This window comes from Sphaeramia orbicularis, chromosome 3 (genome assembly GCF_902148855.1).
Source record: "Sphaeramia orbicularis chromosome 3, fSphaOr1.1, whole genome shotgun sequence".
Lineage (NCBI taxonomy): Eukaryota > Metazoa > Chordata > Actinopteri > Kurtiformes > Apogonidae > Sphaeramia > Sphaeramia orbicularis.
The window spans coordinates 33,856,889-33,876,806 of record NC_043959.1 but is presented as its reverse complement, the minus strand read 5'-3'; the positions used below and the strand labels follow the sequence as shown (position 1 = coordinate 33,876,806).

Here is a 19,918-nt window from a genome sequence, read left to right as displayed (position 1 = left end):
GCTGCACATTTTTAATCCCCCTCGTCCAAATATAGTGTAAGATTCTGTTGAAAGTCACTGCCCTATAATTTAGATTAGATTGTCTTTGTGTAAAACTTACATATTTATATTTGAAAGTACTCAGATATAACTGCACCAGGCCATTTGACCTTGAAAACATAAGTCAAGGTCACCTATTTTCAATAGGCTTCCGCTCCATGCCAAGTATAAATTTGGCGCATATGTCAATGCATTCTTCAGATAATGCGATTATGTCATTGAATGGACAGACGGACGACAACATGATCAGAATACCCCTTCTTCCAGATGTTGCTGCTCTGAAGGTAAATGAGTTGATTCCATGTCTTATTAAAGCACCAACACTTAGTCCTTTTGGGGGGAAATGGTTAAATAAGAAAGGATCAAATGATTAATGAATAAATAGTATGATTAGTTGAAGTCATAGCTGTGTCACATCAGTTTCCAATTCTTTGTCTTTATTTTCACCAAAACTTCACAAGACACTGAAAAAGAAAAAAACAAGACACACTGAATGGACTCTGATCAGTTTTTATTCCCTTGTATATAGAATATCAATAAAAACGCACCTTAAAAATAACAAATACGGTTTATCCAACAGATGAAAAAGTAACAAAAGGCATATGTAGATTTTCTACATAGCAATTACAGAACAGTCTACTGTCCAAAAAAGGCACTAAATATTGAAATAGAAGAAAAGGAGGGGGATACAAATCAATTCAACTGATACAACGAACGTCCTGCTGAGGTTTGATATTTTATTGAGGAGTTTATTGCCGAAATCAAATAACAGACACCTGGGAGTTGGAAAGAACTCCTGAACCAAATAGTGTTTTTTTGTTGTTGTTTTTTTTTTTTTTTACTGTAACTCCAGTCACTTCCTGACCAGACTGTTCTATTTACATTTTCTGATAAATGAGTCTTTAACTGTCATACTGCATCTCACATGATTATAACATAGACTATTGGACATCCAGTCCTGAGGCATGAGCTGACTGAAACCACTATGACACCAGATCCTCTCAGGTTTTCTCTTTACAAGTCTGTTCACACCTTAACCAACATCATCCATTAAAACACAGACTCCATCAGCTGGAGGGCAGCTGACGGAGCCACAGACAGGTGGAACACCAGCTCAGTGGCTTCGTTTCTGTGAAGAATCATCCAAAGGAAACAGAAAAACAAAGCGACAGAGTGTGAAGGCAGATGGTAAAACTGCATCCAAAATGAGAAGACGGCGCGGTGCCATCAGTACGGTCAGAAACAAAGTGCACGAGTCGCCTGACACAGTGCTGAACACAACGCAAGTACAAAGGCTCTCTGGGACAAAACATTTACGGAAAGACTGTTCTTGTGTTTCTAGTTCATGACTTCCTCTAATTTTAAGATCATTACAATGTAAATGCACATCTTGTGGCACTGATTAGAAAAGAACAGCTTATTTTCCATTTAGGTTTCAGAATTTTTGGTTTTCAATTTAACACTAAAACTACTTTTTTGGACTTCAGAACTCATGAAAAAGCAACTGAAATGACTCAAAATCCTGACAATCTTAAATGAATCCACCGATTCCCTTCTGAAAGGCTTCTGCTTGGCAGACTCAAAAGAAAAGACTTTCTACTCCAATATCATATTTTAATATTTTGGTGTAGATCATTAGATGGCAGCTACATAATTGACTAGTGATGCCTCAGATTATTATCAACACTTAAAGCAGAAACACTTAGGACAGCTCAGCTGCCGTACACAGAGACATTCCACCACAAAACTCACATGTTCTCAGACATGTAGTTTGAAAAAATAAAAAAAGAGCTGTGTTAAGATTTCATGTTAATCCTATTTTGGAGTGGAATTTCCCTTTCTTTATCAGGTTATATTTGAGAAGGAATTTCCCTTTTAAAAAGGACACTGACGTGTGTGTTGTGTCAGTGTGAAGCATCTCTACAGTCTGGACAGTGGAAGCTTTGATTCACATTGAAGCAGCTGTGGAGAAACCTGCGAGGTGTAGCTTATAGCTGAGGGCGGTACAGTGAGGTATTTGTGTTGAGTTTTGAACTCTGAACTAGTAGCTTAGCCGGTTAAAGCACCCGATGATGAACTAAGATGAGGCGGTTTGAACAAAGCCACATTAGTTTAGGCCGTTAGCAGAACATCGTGTTATGTCGCAACAGTTCACACACAGCTATTGTAGAAGCCCTCCTTAGTGAGAAGGAGGATCACAGCAGAGAATATGAAGGCACTTCAACTTAAAGACATACAGTACATCTTATGTGCTGAACAAAAAAAGTTTGACTTTTTACAGTTCCCATCAGTCTGATTTACTGCTCACCAGGAGGGAACCTTTTTAGTGTCAGCTGTTAATGTGTCACACTAAGAATTGAAAATGCAAGCAGCTGACGGCACAAATGCAAACATGAGACGTGGATACTGAGCGTTCAAGAGCAGCAGTGGTCCGTTACTGACGGTAGAAACATTTATCACAAAGCAGCCTTTAAACCTGCACTCGGACTGACTGAATGATTAAGGGTCAATTCATTTCTAATCAGATTTTTGGCCTCTTACACTTATTAGTTTGATTTTCCTGCCACAAACTGTGCTCTGTCCACCTAAAAGTTACACAAACCTCCAACTTTCAAAGGTAATGAGACACACTGATATAGTGAACATACAAAGTGAGGTAATAATGTTCCCTAATGAACTAGTAATCGAGCAGTTGGTAAAATGTAGATTGAAATTATTGGGAATTTAAACAAAATATTGGCTGTTTCTCACCAGACCTGTTATTCTATGAAATGCCAAAACATTCCTGGTGGTGAAGAAGCAAAACAGCAGCATTAAACAGGGAAAAAAATTAAGAAACTGCAGGAAATGGTAGGACTTCCACAATGGCTGTACTTAAATTCTGGTTTTACTTGAGGATTTGTCGTGACCAATTTCAAAACATGAGTCACTTGAACAGGTCGATCAGAAGCTTAGAACTGCAGGTACTCTCAGCACCATGGCATCGATCGAATAAAGTGTCATTAAAACGTCAATATTAAAACACGACAGTATGTGTTCAAAACACAGATACATCTAAAAAGGACACTGATGCATTTCGCTTGCGATTATTTGACGCATCTGATGCGTCTTTGATTAGCATATCTCAAATACATACTCATCCATGACTATTATACACTCTAAAAAATAAAAATGAAACAGAAGGGAAAAACAATCAACTTAATACTTTGGCTAAGGCTTCACTCACCTTTCAGCGACGAGAAAGGCTCATACTGATAGTTTCTCTCATTCTGTCATTTGAAGCTAATAGGATCTAAAGTCTATGCAAAGAGAAATGGTTCAGGGCAAATACATGAAGTATAGCCTCACAGTTCAATATCACTTACTGCATTTATGTATGTGTATTCATACGTGTTGTACACAGGTAGAACTGTATATGCACAGTATGTATGTATTCACTAAAACCTGAACATCCATCAGACTGAACTAGTTTTTATACAAATCTGCCTACAGTTTCAACTACCTTCAACAGTTATGTCTTATGAGTAACTTACTTATTACTGGTTATTGAGCTTATTTTAATCAGGGCAGAACAGGAGGGGAGTGGAGTCATTTTTTCTTTTTTTATTATTATTTTAGGTCACAGAGCTATAGCTGACATGCTGTGACCGTGTTTTTTTGGGGTTTTTTTTTTTTTTACTTGTAGGAATTAAACTAAGCTTATTCTGCTGATCTTCTCATAGAAGGAACCAACAGTCCGGCGGTGAATTATAATCGACGGTGATGAAACGTCGCTACATTGTTTTAAAAGCGATTGGTTGGGTGTAAAATGAAATCTTTGAGGCTGTTCTGTTGTGTTGTGAAAACAGTGCAAGACCCTGAACTATTTGAGTGTCGTAATACAGCGACGTCCTGCACGATGCTGGGGAGCACTGGAAACAAAACGGTTCATCATTACTATTATTGTTGTTGTAAATCTAATATGCTATAATGCCTACAAGAGCGTAGCAGAGCAGGTTGGTGGTTGGAGGTAGGGTTGGGAGGTATCTCAGGGTTGGAGTTTACACGACTTTTGGTCTTTTTTTTTTTTTCACTTAATACATTCCTATAAAATCTGCTTGCATATTAGCACATGTCTGATCTGTGATATCCGCCAGGCCTCCTCAGTCGTCCTCCAGCGTCTCCGTCTTGATGTCATTACCCATGCTGCACCCGGCCTCGTCCTCCTGGCCGGCGAGGGTTGGGGTGCTGTGATCGCCGGGCGCCTTCTCCAAGATGATGGGGTCCTGTGGCTCCGTCAGCGCGGTGTGAATGGTGGGTTCGTCCTGGAGGGAAGGGGAGGGAGGAGACCAGGACACACCTGTCAACCTGGCACCTTCTGACTGAGGACCCGCCCCTGACACAAGGGAACGACCAATCAGAGAACCGCCTCTTTGTCCGGACAAGCCTCCCCTGCCCAGAGCCGAAAACCAGCTGGGGAGGAGCGTGGGAACCTGAGCGAGGACGAAGAGGAAGGAAATGATGAAATTTTATGATTGATAATCTACTTCTTGGAAATATCAACTGTAAAACTCTGTTTAAATTCGATTATATTTTTGCTAATAATTGACTTGTCACAATGAAAGGTGGGTGGAAGGGCAAAAATCTTTTATCATAGGATATGAAATTTTATAAATATGGTTAATTCAAAATGTCCACAGAACCTCTTCGTGTTTAGAAATATGCCCCTGTGTCATGTTCATCAGTCCACTGACCCTCAAATTGCGCGAATATAACTTGCGCATAAAAATGAATCTAATGGAAAAATGTCAGTTTTGCCAAAACTCTTGTTTTTCGATGAAGTCTTTGCACTGGCAAGAGGTGGATTTTCAGGTGTAGCAAAATTGGTACATCACGCAAAACTGCAATGGAAAGACCTTTTTCTGCAACTAGAGTCACATGAATAAAAAAAAACAAAACAAAACAGATGTTGACAGACGTTACAAGTGAAGAAGTGTTTTAAAAGAAACATGGTGCGGTATGTGTGGACACACCAGGAAACTAAATTATTTTTTAGTTTAGTACAGGATAGAGGGGTAATATATAATCATAATGAACATATCTGTAAATCAACATGATATTTATGTTCGTTGCCATATTTATGGAATGACTTCTTGTGTCATCTCGCGATAATAAATAAACAAATTATCGCATTTGTGATTTAATGGGAAAACCAACATTATGCACTTGTGTTTTCTCGACATTTAGTAAATATCAGTCAAGTTTTGCACATATGTCCAAAGGAAAAGCCACTACGGTGTTTCTGTTGCCATCATTTGATTATCCTGCATCTGTGCCATGTAGAGGAATTCACACCACCAAAGTGACAAATAATGCTATGGTAAAGAGTATTATTTATGACCTGATATAAACATTAAAGAAGACACATTATGAAGCAATGTACAGTTCTATTGCACAACCTCTGTCATAATTATAAGACCATGTGACTGCAGTTAATTGAGCTCACTGCAGTCACCTTTATTCAACTGTGTAAAACCAGATTTTCAGACCAGGAATGTCAATACTCCATCATTATCTCAATGATGTTTGAGATTTGACCGTCACCTTTTAATGACATCATCTGATTGAATAAGCACTGGGCAAAAAGCTTAGAGTATTACAAGAAGAAAATCTAGTCCATGATGCAGATTTTGTCTAATCGCAGGTGCTTTCAGCCAGGTAGGGAGGTTAAAGATGTGACTGATGGATCTAATTACAGATTGCTGATCATATTAGACCTGTTTCACATCTCCATGCAGAAGCTTGGAAAAGCTGCTTGACTTTTCCATAATTCCATGAAACAACTTCAGATCATCTGTATTAATATTTAGAACCAAAGGAGCAAGTATTTGCAGATCGTTGCCTCTTTTTCACTTCAATTTCAGCTCCTTCGGCTTTAACTTCTAATATTCGATTAACCACATTTTGACAAACATCTACTGACATTAACGCCATGAATATAAATCTGTTATTGTCAAAGTACATGGTTTATTTTATTATAGTCAGTAACATGTATATTTTCCAGTGCTCAAATCCAATAAGTGGCTTTTATCAGGTTTATATAATAGGAGTAAATAGAAAAAGACAAATGGTTCCCGTGAGTGTAGGAACAGTTGTTATAATGATTAAGATGATGTAATCAGTGTGTACCTGGGTTGGAGACGACAGATCAGCTCGACTGAAACCAAACGACCTGCCAGAAGCTCTCTTGTCAAACAGGGACACCTCACAACCCTGTGAAAAACACAGGTTACACAATAACCAGGTTATTGAGCTGGAACATGAATGTTGGCCTGAGTAGTGACCCAATCTCTGACTCTCCTGCAGCTTCTTTCTTGTATTGGAAGGAGGATATATGTGCTCTACTAACATTCAGAAAGGAAACTCATCTTATAATGCTCTTATTATGGGATGTCACTGGTTACCTGGTCTGGGAAGTCGTTGCCATCCACCTCGTCACTGTTGGACTGACCTCCTGGACTTTGAACCTCGATGCCATGACTCTCCAAGATGGCTGCTTCTTCAAAAACACAGACTTCATCATAGCATATCGACTTTAAAGACAACAGCATGCACAGAAAACTACTGACAATGAAGAGGAAGCGTCCTGTTTGGAACTAAATGTTAACTGGGTGTCAAGGTGAGCAGACAACCCCGCTGGAACCTGCATAAGGCTCAGAAGAATATCTGCTCTTCCTCATTGGCATTTGTTGCTTAATGTCACAGCACTGAAGAGGATGAGTTAAGTCGCTTATCTCTGGATCCTCCTTTTTATCTCTCTCATGTGCCTCATTCTGGCGTCTTGTATCTGCCTGTGTGAACTTAGCCGCATCTACCTACTATCTATATGCAAATATTCTGAGTCAGTAGTGTTGGAGTTTGGACTGTTGTCCCAGTATGCAACTGCCAAGAGATTGACACACTATTCTGAGTTCAGTAATACAGTAGCAGTGCAGAGCTATGACTAAGTGTTCTGTGTGTTATTTAGAAACAACAGAATAAAATGCATTCATGACCAAATAGTACAGGACGGAGTGCTACCACAGGTCATTCCCCCCTACAGCCATCAGACTGTTCAACACACATCTCTACAGTGAGCTACAGTCCACAGCAGTCAATAGTTCCACTATTTCACATACAATCAGGCTCACATGCAATCGTTTTCATTGTATATTCTTTAACTGGTCAGTAAATATCTCTATACATATGTAGATTTTTTAAATTTCTATTTTGTATTAACCTTTTATATATATATTTCTTTTTTTTTTTTTTTACATGCTTCATATTTCATTACTGTCTATCCCATTCTACATGCTCACTGTAAATGTTCCTGTGACACTTGAATTTCCCCACTGTGGGATCAATAAAGCTTTGTTTTATATATTATGTATGTTCTTGATTTGTGTATTTAGACAAGATATTGAAGATATCTGTAATTTATCTACTGCAAAGGTATGTTTCTTTTTGTCACCTGTCACTGAAGTCATATCCCCTTAGATACCATTAACATTTAATTGTGCTTGTATCTATTTCACTAGAATCAACGCAATGTGAGTAAAATTTTAAGCTTTTCACCGAGGGAAGGTTAACATCTGGTCAAAAAAAATTAAATGACAATAATCTACACCAAACTTATATTTTTGGGTAGTTCATTACTTATATTTTTAGGAAAATGTATTTTGAAATTAGAAAAAATTTGTGAAAAAAAAATTTGAGAAGTTTTATGAGTGTGAATGCTTGGAAAGTGAACAAGGTTTCTGCCATCATTCTGGTTTCATTTTATAAACTCTCATAAATAAACTACATTTATGCCAAATAATTGATATTTGACTATTATATTATTTATGTCACATTCTAAACACAGTGTTTAAAAGTAATAAATGCATATATCTATGCAAATTACATTTGAATATAATGTTAATATTATTTATATGTTGTCAATATTGTTAAAAAAAAAAGTATATGATATTGATAATTGAAATAAAACATGCTTAATTTGATATTTACTTTTGTTGTCCATCTATGACGTTTTTGGCTTTGTCCATCCGTGATGCTGCCATTTGTCAAAACTCTTGCTCTTTAGGTATGATAAAATATTTTTTTCCTCCAACCAATTTTTAGGTTGAATAAATTTTAGGACGAACATGTCACAGGAACTTCACTTTTGAGAACTTTGTAATTCTTACAAAAAATAATCGTTGATTTTTTGTCCATCCATGACGCAGTAGTTTTTGATATTTTTCATTTTAAAATATTTGAAACTAAATTTTGCCCTTTGAGTATGTTTAAGATGGCATTTAGACTTTTCCAGTTATGTGTAATATTTGTCTTAAAACTTGTCTGGTTCAAAAGTTATGAATCAAAAAGTAGTGGGCTGTCCATCCGTGACACCCTTGACCTCACCCCCCTTCTGTCATATGTTTGGGGCTTTTATTGTGAAAGGTAATAACAGATGTGAAGTGTACTGCAGTTGACAATTTCTACTCATGTTGGATTTTGAGACAGCTACTGGAAGAAACTACATACTATGTCTTTAGTTAGAGAGTTTATTTTGCTTTGACCAAACAGCAGTGGAATAAATATGAGCAGATATCCAACAGCATCTACTGTTGTATGAGCATGGGTATAAACACACACACAGAGGTAGACATTACCAATGTTGGCGCGCCTCTTGATGTCTTTGCGACGGTTGGCGAACCAGTTGTACACCTTTAGAGATGTGACCCTCTCCAGATCAGATAGCTTCTTTCCTGTAACACACACACACAGTTTGTCTAGTAACTTTTCATATTTTTTTCCAGCGGTCAGTCAAGTACCGTTTCAGCTCATAATTTGGCTTCACCATTCAGCAGGTACCTTTAGAAATTCTTTCTGTGATAGATGATACATTCTTATTTTTGTGCCAGATTGTCTTACATTATTGCAGTCTTGAACAGATCAGATTAACAGTAAACAGACACAAGCCATGTTACTTTATTACATTATGTCGGATTGTTCAGCCTTTGCTTCATCTACCTGGTTTCTGAATGACAGCGTTGCATGCAGTGGCAATCTCCTCTCTCTTTGCTTCGTCCGGATACTGGTTATCGCCGAAGTAGCTGCGACAAACAAATATGTTTAATTTCAGGTGACAAAGTAAATCAAAGATGAGCACATAGATATTTTCAACATCGCCTCCTCCTTACCTCTCCATAACAGCGAGACACTCCTTCCTCCAGGTGAATCTGCTCCCTCGGCGCAGTCGGAAGCCTCCGGGGGCGGGGCCAAATGTGGGCGGTGCTTGGTGCCAGTCAATCATGTCATCCAGAGCCAGTGGGGCAGCTCGCATGGCCAGTGTGGCACCTGAGGTCAAACACAACAGGCGTTCATTGGATTTCAAGCAGTATGTTATACACTACTATACTACACATGATTTCTGTTTTTATTTACATTTAGGGTATTCATCAATTAAGTGTTTTCTTCACCTTAACATACCATATACGACAACCTGTCTGCAATATCACTTGATGTAAAATGATTCAAAATTGTATCACCCCTTGGTAACTGGATTATTTATAAGTTGTGAAAAGATGACTTCCAAACTGCAGAAGCTTGGCAGAAAAAATAATATTCCAGCATGATAAAACACACTGCCAAAAATCACACAAGGAGAAAAAAAACATGTGAAAACTATGATCTGGCCAAGTACACTGTCTGGCTTGGATCCAGTGGAACACCTTTGCTGTATTTAACACAATAACACAGAGGAACAGAATGCCAAATTTGTGGATAAAAGGTGGCTATGAAGTATTGAAAAAAATAAAACATCTGATTCACAGATGGTGCACTGACTTTCAGTGAATTCAGCTCCAACTGTGGGGCATATACAATATTGTGCAAAAGTCTTAGCTTTAAGCTTTGTTGTTTTTGCAGGGTTGAAATGAACATACATATCTATTTTTCATTCTCTTTCATCAGATACAACAAGAAAATACAAAGCATGTGAGTACAGCCTTAAAAGACACACAAAAAACTGAACTGAATGGGTTTTAAAGGGTTACATGACTGTTTAGTGTGACCCCTGTCCCCATGACAAACACATATCTGTGGTCATTAGAACTTTATTAAACCAACAAACCTAATGTTGGTCTGAGACTTTTGCACAATAGTATATGCCTAAAACAAATCTAAACTGTGATTTAATTTTTGGATTCAAAACAGTTTTGATTCACCTGGTATCTGAGTGATATTTCAGTGGTGGATTCACTTCTGATATGACGTATATATTTAATGAATTTAACGAGACATCCTTGCTTCCACTTCAAGGTAAAATACGTTAGTTGGATGCATCTATGCATCCTGATGAGAACTCATTACATCTCATTGACATTACTCAAGGACTGATCTGATTTTGGTTGCCAAATGTCAAGGTTGCTGTAACACATTTTTAGATCATTCCTTCAGGTTTGATTATGGTGACAGGCTAGAGGACACATTTGAATGAACTTAAAGATCTTGTTTACTGTATACAAAGCAGAGCATGAGGTTGCAAGTACAGACAGTGTCCCTATATGAACTGGGTGCATCATAAGACTTAAAGACACAGGCTAAATGGACAGTAGACTTTTTCATCCAGTGTACTGGATCCAGCCACTAATGTAGCTCCTTACTTAAAAAAAACTCAAAGAAATATAATGTATTCATTGTTCAAAGAAAGGAAATCAGTTCAGTGCTTTCTTTTTCTGTGTGCGAGGACAGCTCAGGGTGCTGATAAAGAACACAAACACATTCTGGAGCTTCTCTCGTTGTTATTACATGTATCAGGGTCACATGCAATCGTTTTCACTGTATATTCTTTTCAACTGGTCTGTAAACATCTTTATAGATGTAGATTCTTTTTATTACCATTTTATATTAAGCACTTCTATTCCTATTTTTATATTTTTTTACATTCTTCGTATTTCATTACTGTCTTTCTCCTTCTGCATGCTCACTTTACTATAAATGATCAATAAGCCTGTGTTTTATATATTAAATATGTTCTTGAATTGTGCATCACATGTATTATGCCTGTTAATCTTGATATTGAACTTCCTAAAACACTGAGGATATGAATAGTCGTTGAGTAGATAAGCACTTTTCTTTTTTCTTTTCACTTGTCTTTTCTTTTTTTTTTTACATTTTATATTATATTTATATCATGTTTATGTCTTCTTCATAGCATGTTTTAATGTGATTGTTGAGTGATGAAACAGATTTGTACAGTCAGTATTAAACACTGTTACGAGTAGTGTCAATTATGCAACTCTTGGGATTTTTTTTCACACAGGGGAATAGAGGGAAGGCAATGTGGGCCATGTCATTACCAGGATTGTTCTTCTCCAGTTGGTACCAGCGGAAAAAGGCCCGTTTCTTCTGCTCGCTGAGGTCTGATCCCTGCTGTAGGAGCCAGTGGGAGATCCGACTCTGACTGATCCCTGCAGGAGGAAACAGACTAAATGAGTCACACTGGTGTCTTGCCTGTAGTTCTTTTGTTTGGGTTTTTTTGTACACTTTGTCAAAGAACAGATTCAGTCGATACTCACCAGTTACCTGAGCGACCACTGCCTGGGAGATCCGTCTGTTCGCCAAGAAGGACTTAATCTCTTCCTTGATCACAGCACTATCCCTTCTATAGAGGAAGAAGTGGTGCTGCTTACATACCTCAAGTAGTCTGACATTAACACACATATGACATGAGACAAAAAGCATGTGCAGGAGTGGCAGTAGGACACAAAGCTGAATGTGTTCAGGAATCAAAGCCTGCTGTAATATTCCTCTCTCTGCGTCTGGTTTAATTTCATCTTCACCATGCTTAAATCAATACTGCTCTGATTGCTGCTGTTTCACGACAGAATACAGATGAGAGGCATGTGTAAGTGTGTATGTGTAAGCAGTAATCATATTTTAGATTCAGTGGGAGCTATAGCAGGCTTGTCAACCACTAGACTAACAACTGATCTCCAGCGTAGTCGTATATGTATATGTAACCACTGGCGGCACAAAGACACACACTTTTGCATCAAAGTAAATATGTATTTGCACCAATTACATTAAAATAAAATCACATAAACCAATCTATGTTATTTATCTGTTTTAACTCATCTACCATGCACTCTGTCTGGTCTGTTTCTACACATGTAGCTTATTTACTCTGGTCCTAATCAGTTGATGAGTTTGTTCGTCTGTTTATGCAATGATTAGGCTTCTTTCACACAAATGGGAAAAAAAACAAGCAAACAAAATGCATCAGACAAACAATGTGATAGAGCTGCGCAATATCAGAAAAATAATGGCCAATAGAACAATGTCTATAATTTCATATTATGCGCCGTCTTTTATACTGCTATCCTGCTAATCACAGCCTTTATGGCAATTTTTTTCCTTCATTTTGGAGCTTTGTGTTCTTCTGGATGGCTCAGACAAAGGCAGGAAATTTGTATGAAGCCAACACCAACAAACATAAAGGACAGTGAACAGTGTAACAGAACACACTGAAGAGATATGCCGATCAGTATAGATATGGCACTGCTTTTGCCCCTGTGTATACTGCTATGTGTTTTTAACTCAAGTGTTTTTTCATGTGAGGCAGCTGGTTTTGTTTGTATGAAAGTTGCAAAAGAAAAATACAATGATCAAATATGATGATTTACTGGTGTAAGAAAATAAATATGGATTGCATTCCTTTGTTCTGGACTAGTGAATAGTTAATTTCCTTGTTAGCTGCTAAAACTACTTCTGTGCAAACTGCTGTAGTTTGCAGATTTTGTGTGGGACGCGACTGAGATCACCTCCTCTCAAGGGTCTCAGTCCATATATATATCTCAAAAATGCTGCGTTCACTCCCACAGTAAAAAACTGGAATCAGATTCAACTGGAAAAAAAACGCAGGTGTGAAAGTGCCCTAATTTTTACTATAGTATGGTCTGGTCTTACCTCATCAGCTCCTCCACTCTGTCATCTACATCTATGTCTTCTTCACTGGCCTCAAATCCATAGCCGGGTCCCGCCACACCTGTGTTAACCACACCGAGAGGAAACCGTGGCGGTGACAGCTTCCCGTTGGAGACAGCGACAAGGCCGTTCTGAGCTACCGCTGTGATGGCACCTGGTGAGGCCACAGGAACAGGGAGGGGTGGCGAGGTCGTGTCAAAGGTGTTATTAGGAGACAGCAACAGTCGGTTGGTGGGGAAGCTCGTCTGAGTGGCGGTGGAAGTCATGGAGGAAGACGCAGCAACGTTACTGGAAGAAGACAAGGAGGACGAGGGCGGCAGGTAGGAGGGTTTACAGGACAGCTTGTGTCCATGTTGCCGGTCCAGGTGGTCCAACGTGTCCAAGGCGTGGAGGAGCTCGGCCTGGGTAATTCCTGTCCTCCTGAGCCTCTGGAGGAGGTCGATCTGCTCAATGGTGAAACGAGGCTCCTCACACTGCTGGAACATCCTGCGGGAGACGACGACAACACCATTAGATACAGAGAAAAAGGACAGGCGTACAAACCATGTCGAAACCACTGTGAAGCAGCATTTTGAGCCTATCACACACCATCTCAAATCAATCGTGGTTTTACCTGAACATTAAACACCTTCAGATGTGCAGCACATACAGTATGATGAAGAAACAGAAAAAAACGTGCTGAGATTTTTCTACCAGTGTGGAGCTAAAAGATCCCATATAGATTGTATAGATTTGCTCCGTTAATAGTGAGTATTGTTCTTAAATTACAACAGTGTGATGATTTATTTCATATTTTAATTATAATACTGTTAAGATGCAAGTTCAAAATTTTGCAAAATACAGTTTTCAGTCAAATAACAACAAAATCGCCATCAAAGCATGCACGCAATCCACAAACCTTTACCTATATTTTGCAGAGTAAGAGAACTTTTGATGTCTCCTGGCACTGAAAATAAACAGCAGGGGATCACCAATGTCTATCATCATTCCTACAAATATCAGATTGTAGAGCGTAGAATGGAATGGCCTCTAGATATCTTTCAATCATAACTACAATACACAACATCACTTGCAATGCATCATAATAAAAGCCCCAAAAAAATCATTACTGAAATAAGTCATTACTAGTATAGCTTGTAGATTCATTCACATTTTTAGTGGTGTTTATTCACTAATCATTCCATTCCAAGAGGCACAAGTAAGGTTAAATGTTAATGATTCCTCAACAAAGGGCATATAACTTCATTGAAAAGCCACCAAGTGAAACATACTACAGTGAATTTGATATGATAGAAGTGCACAAGTTAATAAATATACACAGTCTGACCAAATCCATCTGGATGTTACCAAGCAAAAGGGAAGGGCCTTCCACTGGATAATTACCACAGCGATTAATATATTTCAGCTGTGATAAGTTATTTAATCCGTTAATCAGTTTACTAGACAACATAAAGACCAGACAATGCCAAGGAACATCAGGCTCATTAAGCTTGTGGTGGTTCAGGGAGCATGAGGCATCATTTTCACACATGGATTAAGCTTCACAGAGTCTGGACCTGACCCCAATGGGAATATTTGAGATGCGCTGGAGAAGACATGATGCAGTGGGCTGACACTCCTACCATCAACACAAGATATTGGTGAAAAGTTAATGAAACTCTGGATGGAAATAAATGTTGTACCACTGTATAAGTACTGCATAGGCTAAAGGATGCCACGGTGACTGTGTTCTGTAATCACAATTTAAGGTGGTCACAGTAACCCCTAATGCAGGACTGTTTTTGTGCTTTTGTGATGCAGTGTACAACATAGGTCTGGTCTATTTTAGAGTATTTAATCCAGAAATGTTGAATACTGTGGGCTTAAATAAACCTTCCACCTTTAACTAATCAACTTGCTGATTCTCACTGAGCTTTCAGGTCCAAAAAAACCCAAAAAAAACCCCACCAACATTCTAACAACACTCGATCGAAATGTACGAAAAGCCATATCTTTTAGCTTCCTGACTGTAGATTTACAACACACACACACAAGAGGAATTCAGCACAACGTATCCAGATATACAGTCAGTGTCTTCCTCTGGGTTTGCATTTTAATAAATATGTTTTCAACCCTAATATTCATACAGCGCCACCCAAACAATGTTATCATTTTATTACATGCAGGGTGTTTTAATCCAAATATACGCTCCCTTCAAAGTGACTAGGATTTTTTAGCTCTCTATTTCTACTTTAATCTGGTATGTATTTAAATGTGAGCAATTTTTTTGTAATTGCTTAAAAATGTTCTAACAAGCCATTGAACTGAACTGAAAGAGAAGACACATTATAACACATCTGTCTTGACGTGTTTCTGTCTGATGCTCTGCTGTGGCCTGTATTTTTTCCCCCCTTCTTGGCATCAAAGTCTGCAGACAACACCATTTATGTCAACACTTATATAAAGCAGCAGGGTGAGGGCGAGAGAGAGAGAGTGCGTCTGTGTGGGTGTGTGTGCATCTTGGGAATAATGCCAAGAAAAATTTACATCTCCGGCAGCTGAACTCCATACTTTCTCCCTCTGCTGCAGAGGATGAGTCATGCGGATACATAGGATCAATAGACGGCTGCAAAATTAAGCTGTAAAAAATCATCTCAACTATTTTGCCTTCATTGTGTCCATAATACCAGCACACCTAACTTTACATATATACATATTGATAAATGAACTGTACTGTCCTTAACTTTTTCTTAAATACAAATAATAACCTCCCGATGTTGAAAATTATCACTAATTCTTCCAGACAAAGCTGCCATCAACACTATCTGTTTCTAAATCAAAATATCTTGTCAAATAAATCATTTATTTGACAAAAGTAAAAGTCTTTGTAATGTTAGGATGTTGGACTGGTGGTAATGGTGATGTTTTCTTGTATAAGCTCTGGTCAATATGAATATATAAGCATTTATGGAAACCCCGCCTTTTTTCACGTTTCCAAATGAGGAGGTTACACAGCTATTTTTAGTCATTTTTACACATTTAGCTGCATGGCAATGTCTTCTCAGTTGCAGTTCTGCATTTTAAAACTATTTTATCATGGGACTTTTTGATGCATAGTCCTTGCGTAATTTCACAGTTGCATACTTCATCACACTTGCACAATTATACTGACAGCACTGATTAAATTACATTATATATTTTTCTGAAGAAAAGCAAGACATCACCACTTTATCATTTATCAGTGTATCATATACCGATATTGATTAATCTTGCAAAGCGTGCACAGAAGTCCTACTTTTGCAAATCCAATATTGGATAAAGAAAGTTGGATTTAGAGAAACAATACTCTCACAATTAAGGATCCAATTATATTTTCATCATCATTGCAATGTGAATATGTGCAATAAACACATCTCAAAAGAACTGAAACACATGAATGAGAAAAATAATGCGAACACATGGAGTGTCTAAATATGACACTCCCCATGTCGCTACTGAGCTGATCTGTCAGATGGAGCCTTGGATACATGGACCATGCCTTCACACCATGTGGCCAATTAGACGAAGCTTAACTGATGTCAATTTAGTTAAGATTGTGAGGTTCCTCTATTTACTGCAAGTAATGGCATCACAGCACTGAACTAAAAAGGCACTCAGAGAACACAGACTTCTACTACGACCAAAACTCTACCCTTCCTCTCATTCTACAATATTATTAAAAAAACACAAATACAGCTTATGACATATGTTTCAGTCAGTGCCAGTTGGTGGTTAATTTAAATAACTATAACCATTCATGACAGTGGCACCAATTGACAGGCCACTTTCCAATGATAAACCAAATCCAGCCTACACCCTTTTTTATGATCTGCTCCAGAATGTGCTTTCACTGAGTTTCAAGAAAATCACTGCAATAACTTTTGTGCTTAGTTTCCTTAGTGAAGGTAAAAATGAAAAATGTTCTTGCATGTCTTAGATTCTCCTCATATCCTGCAGGCCTCCTTCCTATATACACATCAAACCAATCGCAGAGGCTGATTGTACATTAAAGATTTACACAAGCTATACACGGGATATAAGGCATACACAGGAAATAAACTTTGAAGAGTTTGTCACAGACATGTCAGATCAGTTTTCAGTTTATACAATAAGCAAGCAGGAATCATGGCTAAATACAGACACCGTTTTCAGACAAATGGAACCCAAAGCATGCAGAGTATAAGCATAAGGGAAATACACACACACACACAAATGTGAGTAACAAACTGCAAAGCTTTAACAGCTGGACTCACAAATAGCTACGTAGAAGCATGTCTGCATGCTGGCTGACAGTTGAACAATGTGTCCTTCAAACTCACGCTCTCTTGAAGTGTCGCCACACACAAGACACATAACACATATAAGCTCCATTGGCACTGCTCTGAACTTGACCTCTGACCCCCAGGGGTGAGGAAAAGCTGCATTATATCAAGAAACACTGCAAATGACTGTAGATCAGTGGTGTCAAACTCATTTTACTTCAGAAGCCACACACAGCCCAATTTAATCTCAAGTGGGCCTGACCAGTAAAATAATAGTATAATAACCTATAAATAAAAACTCCAAGATTTTCTCTTTAAGTGCAAAAAAGTAAAAATGCAATTTTAACATCATCTTCCCATTTACATATGCATTATCCATTACAACTATCAGATCACAGTGCATCTATGAAAGCACAGAACATTTAGGAAAAAAAGCATTACATTGTTAAAATTCCACTTATTTTTCTGAAGAAATTTCAGGTTGTTTATAGTTCTATAGATTATTCACATTTTTTGTAAAAGGATATTTTGTAAATATAAACATTTTCATCATACAATTTTACTTTTTCAGACTAAAACAAAAAAAGAAAAAAAAAAAAGTGTTTCCATCATTTATAGGTTATTATACTATTATTTTACATGTCTGATCCACTTGAGATTGAAACGGGTTGAACTCAAATGGGTTGGACACCCTTGACTGTTGATAGCTTCAAAGTAGTTTTTGCACCACAAAATTTGGGCTGGACCCTTTGGAGGGCCGGTTTTGGCCCGCGGGCCGCATGTTTGACATCCCTGCATGAAGACTTTACATTAACCTCAGGTTTGCTCTCAGTTGCACTAGAGTAAACTTGGAGCATTACTTTCAATGCAAATCTGTTAAAGATCAACTATGAAGTTATTACTAAGCCCATTAACCTGCTGAAACATCTAAATCAGACGTGGCATAAGCTAAGCAGACATGTACAAGAAGTGTGCAAACAGAAGGGTGCAATACACAGAAGTCAACTTTTTAACTAGCTATGCAACCTTAAATTAAATATAAAAGAGAACAGCTGGTTAATGTGGTAACCTCTAGTGTCAGTGCCCTGATCTTTTGAGGTCGTCGACTTTCAAGCCGAACCACATTGAAAAAGACACGACTTTAACACTACCGTGCTTTTCCATGCTCTACTGTGTAAGTGGAAGAAGTATCTCAAGACTTTTTATTGTTTCTTAGGAGTATTTCATCAAATCGGCGGCTCTAAAAAGCTGACAGACTGCAACTACAACCAGATATTTTATTTATTTCTTGTTCGCCTGTTATTACACTTAGCTAATTATCATTTTCTGCTAAGACGCACTGTCCGATTGAAACCAAGTGGAAAAGTTAACGTTTTGTTTGATTTACTGCCTCTCGGTGAAATATGCGTATGCCGAATTGGGAATGGGTGTTTTACGACTAGGAAAAGACCGTGTTTATCAGTTTCGGAAGTGTGTTTAGGAGCGGCCAAGTAAAACGGCAGAGCATAGCCGATTTTTTAAGGAGTTTTCAGCTCAGTTCACCATACGTTGAAAAGGAAGCGGACGATAACGGGCGAGCAATACGTGTTTAACGAAGCAGTAGTTAGAACTGCACGACTTAACTTACCTTAATATTCCAGTCTAAGGGCCTCCGTGGGTGATTTTCTGTATCATATATCCTCTGCTCTGGGGCACTGGGCCACACGTACACTGTCAGTTTCCCCAAAATGTCTCCTCTGTTTCTAATTGGGTTTCAATCCACCGTCAGACAGATTCGCCTTTTGTCCGGCAGACAGGCGCCATGTTGACACAATAACGCAAGGAACGACGGGAGACGCAGTTTCTTTTGTTATATTAATGTGCACAGAGGTGTCTTTATGTACACCCACATGCAATGCATTACTATTACAATTTGACATAAAGTGTTGAAAAAAAGTACTGAAACCCTTTAGTTAAGTAAATCCACTAATATGATATGCAAAACTTCTTCTTTTATTTATTGTTATTTATCGAGAACAATGGAGTGAAACATAATGGACATACAGAACATCAGATGTTATAGATTGTCTTTACCCAGTTTGCAACTCTCTTCCCTTGAGGGGTTTTTCAGGAAAGAAATACATTTACAGTATAATTAAACAGCAATAGAAAAACAGTATCAACAATGGTATAAAACAAACAATATTAACCCTTTCATGCATGAATTATGAGAACTTTAGTTGACTTTTTTTTTTTTTTGACTGTTTTTATTCCTCCTTAGGCATGAAAAAAACAATACAATTGAGTTGTGTTTTTTTTTTTTTTTTTTCAGGGATTTACAAAAATGTCCATACTACACCATGCATTATATTCTTGAAGCAAAGAAACAAGTATTTAAAACCCAATATCAGAAAATGACATGAAAACAATGAAATAACGACATGTGTAATGCTGACACTCAAACATGTTAGTGCAGATCAGGTTTATCAAGAACACCAAAGTTACAGTAATGGTATGAATGTCAGTGTTAGGGATGATGCATAAGCGTCCACAGTGTTGGCTGATATGAAACTAAAACATCAAAATATAAAAATATAATATACATATAAAATATATATAAAATAAAATAT

The 19,918-nt window shown here is 37.9% G+C and overlaps 1 protein-coding gene across 4 annotated transcripts; it reads right to left on the bottom strand.

Annotated features, from left to right (window-relative positions):
• Positions 1 to 533: 533 nt before the first annotated feature.
• On the bottom strand, positions 534 to 19,131 carry LOC115413634 (homeobox-containing protein 1-like). 4 transcript variants are annotated; one of them, XM_030126652.1, is made up of 10 exons: positions 18,937 to 19,131; positions 13,012 to 13,515; positions 11,622 to 11,707; positions 11,403 to 11,513; positions 9,243 to 9,399; positions 9,073 to 9,155; positions 8,712 to 8,807; positions 6,483 to 6,577; positions 6,208 to 6,291; positions 534 to 4,343 (listed from the first exon to the last, which is right to left on the bottom strand). In XM_030126652.1, exons 2-10 carry the CDS (start codon positions 13,512 to 13,514, stop codon positions 4,182 to 4,184), a joined length of 1,377 nt encoding a protein of 458 aa, XP_029982512.1. In that variant the 5' UTR covers position 13,515; positions 18,937 to 19,131; the 3' UTR covers positions 534 to 4,181. The 4 variants fall into 4 exon arrangements, with proteins under 4 accessions (XP_029982512.1, XP_029982485.1, XP_029982494.1 ...); XM_030126625.1 differs by having other exon boundaries at positions 534 to 4,511; positions 18,937 to 19,130; XM_030126634.1 differs by having other exon boundaries at positions 534 to 4,511; positions 6,483 to 6,574; positions 18,937 to 19,130.
• Between the last annotated feature and the right edge of the window lie 787 nt (positions 19,132 to 19,918).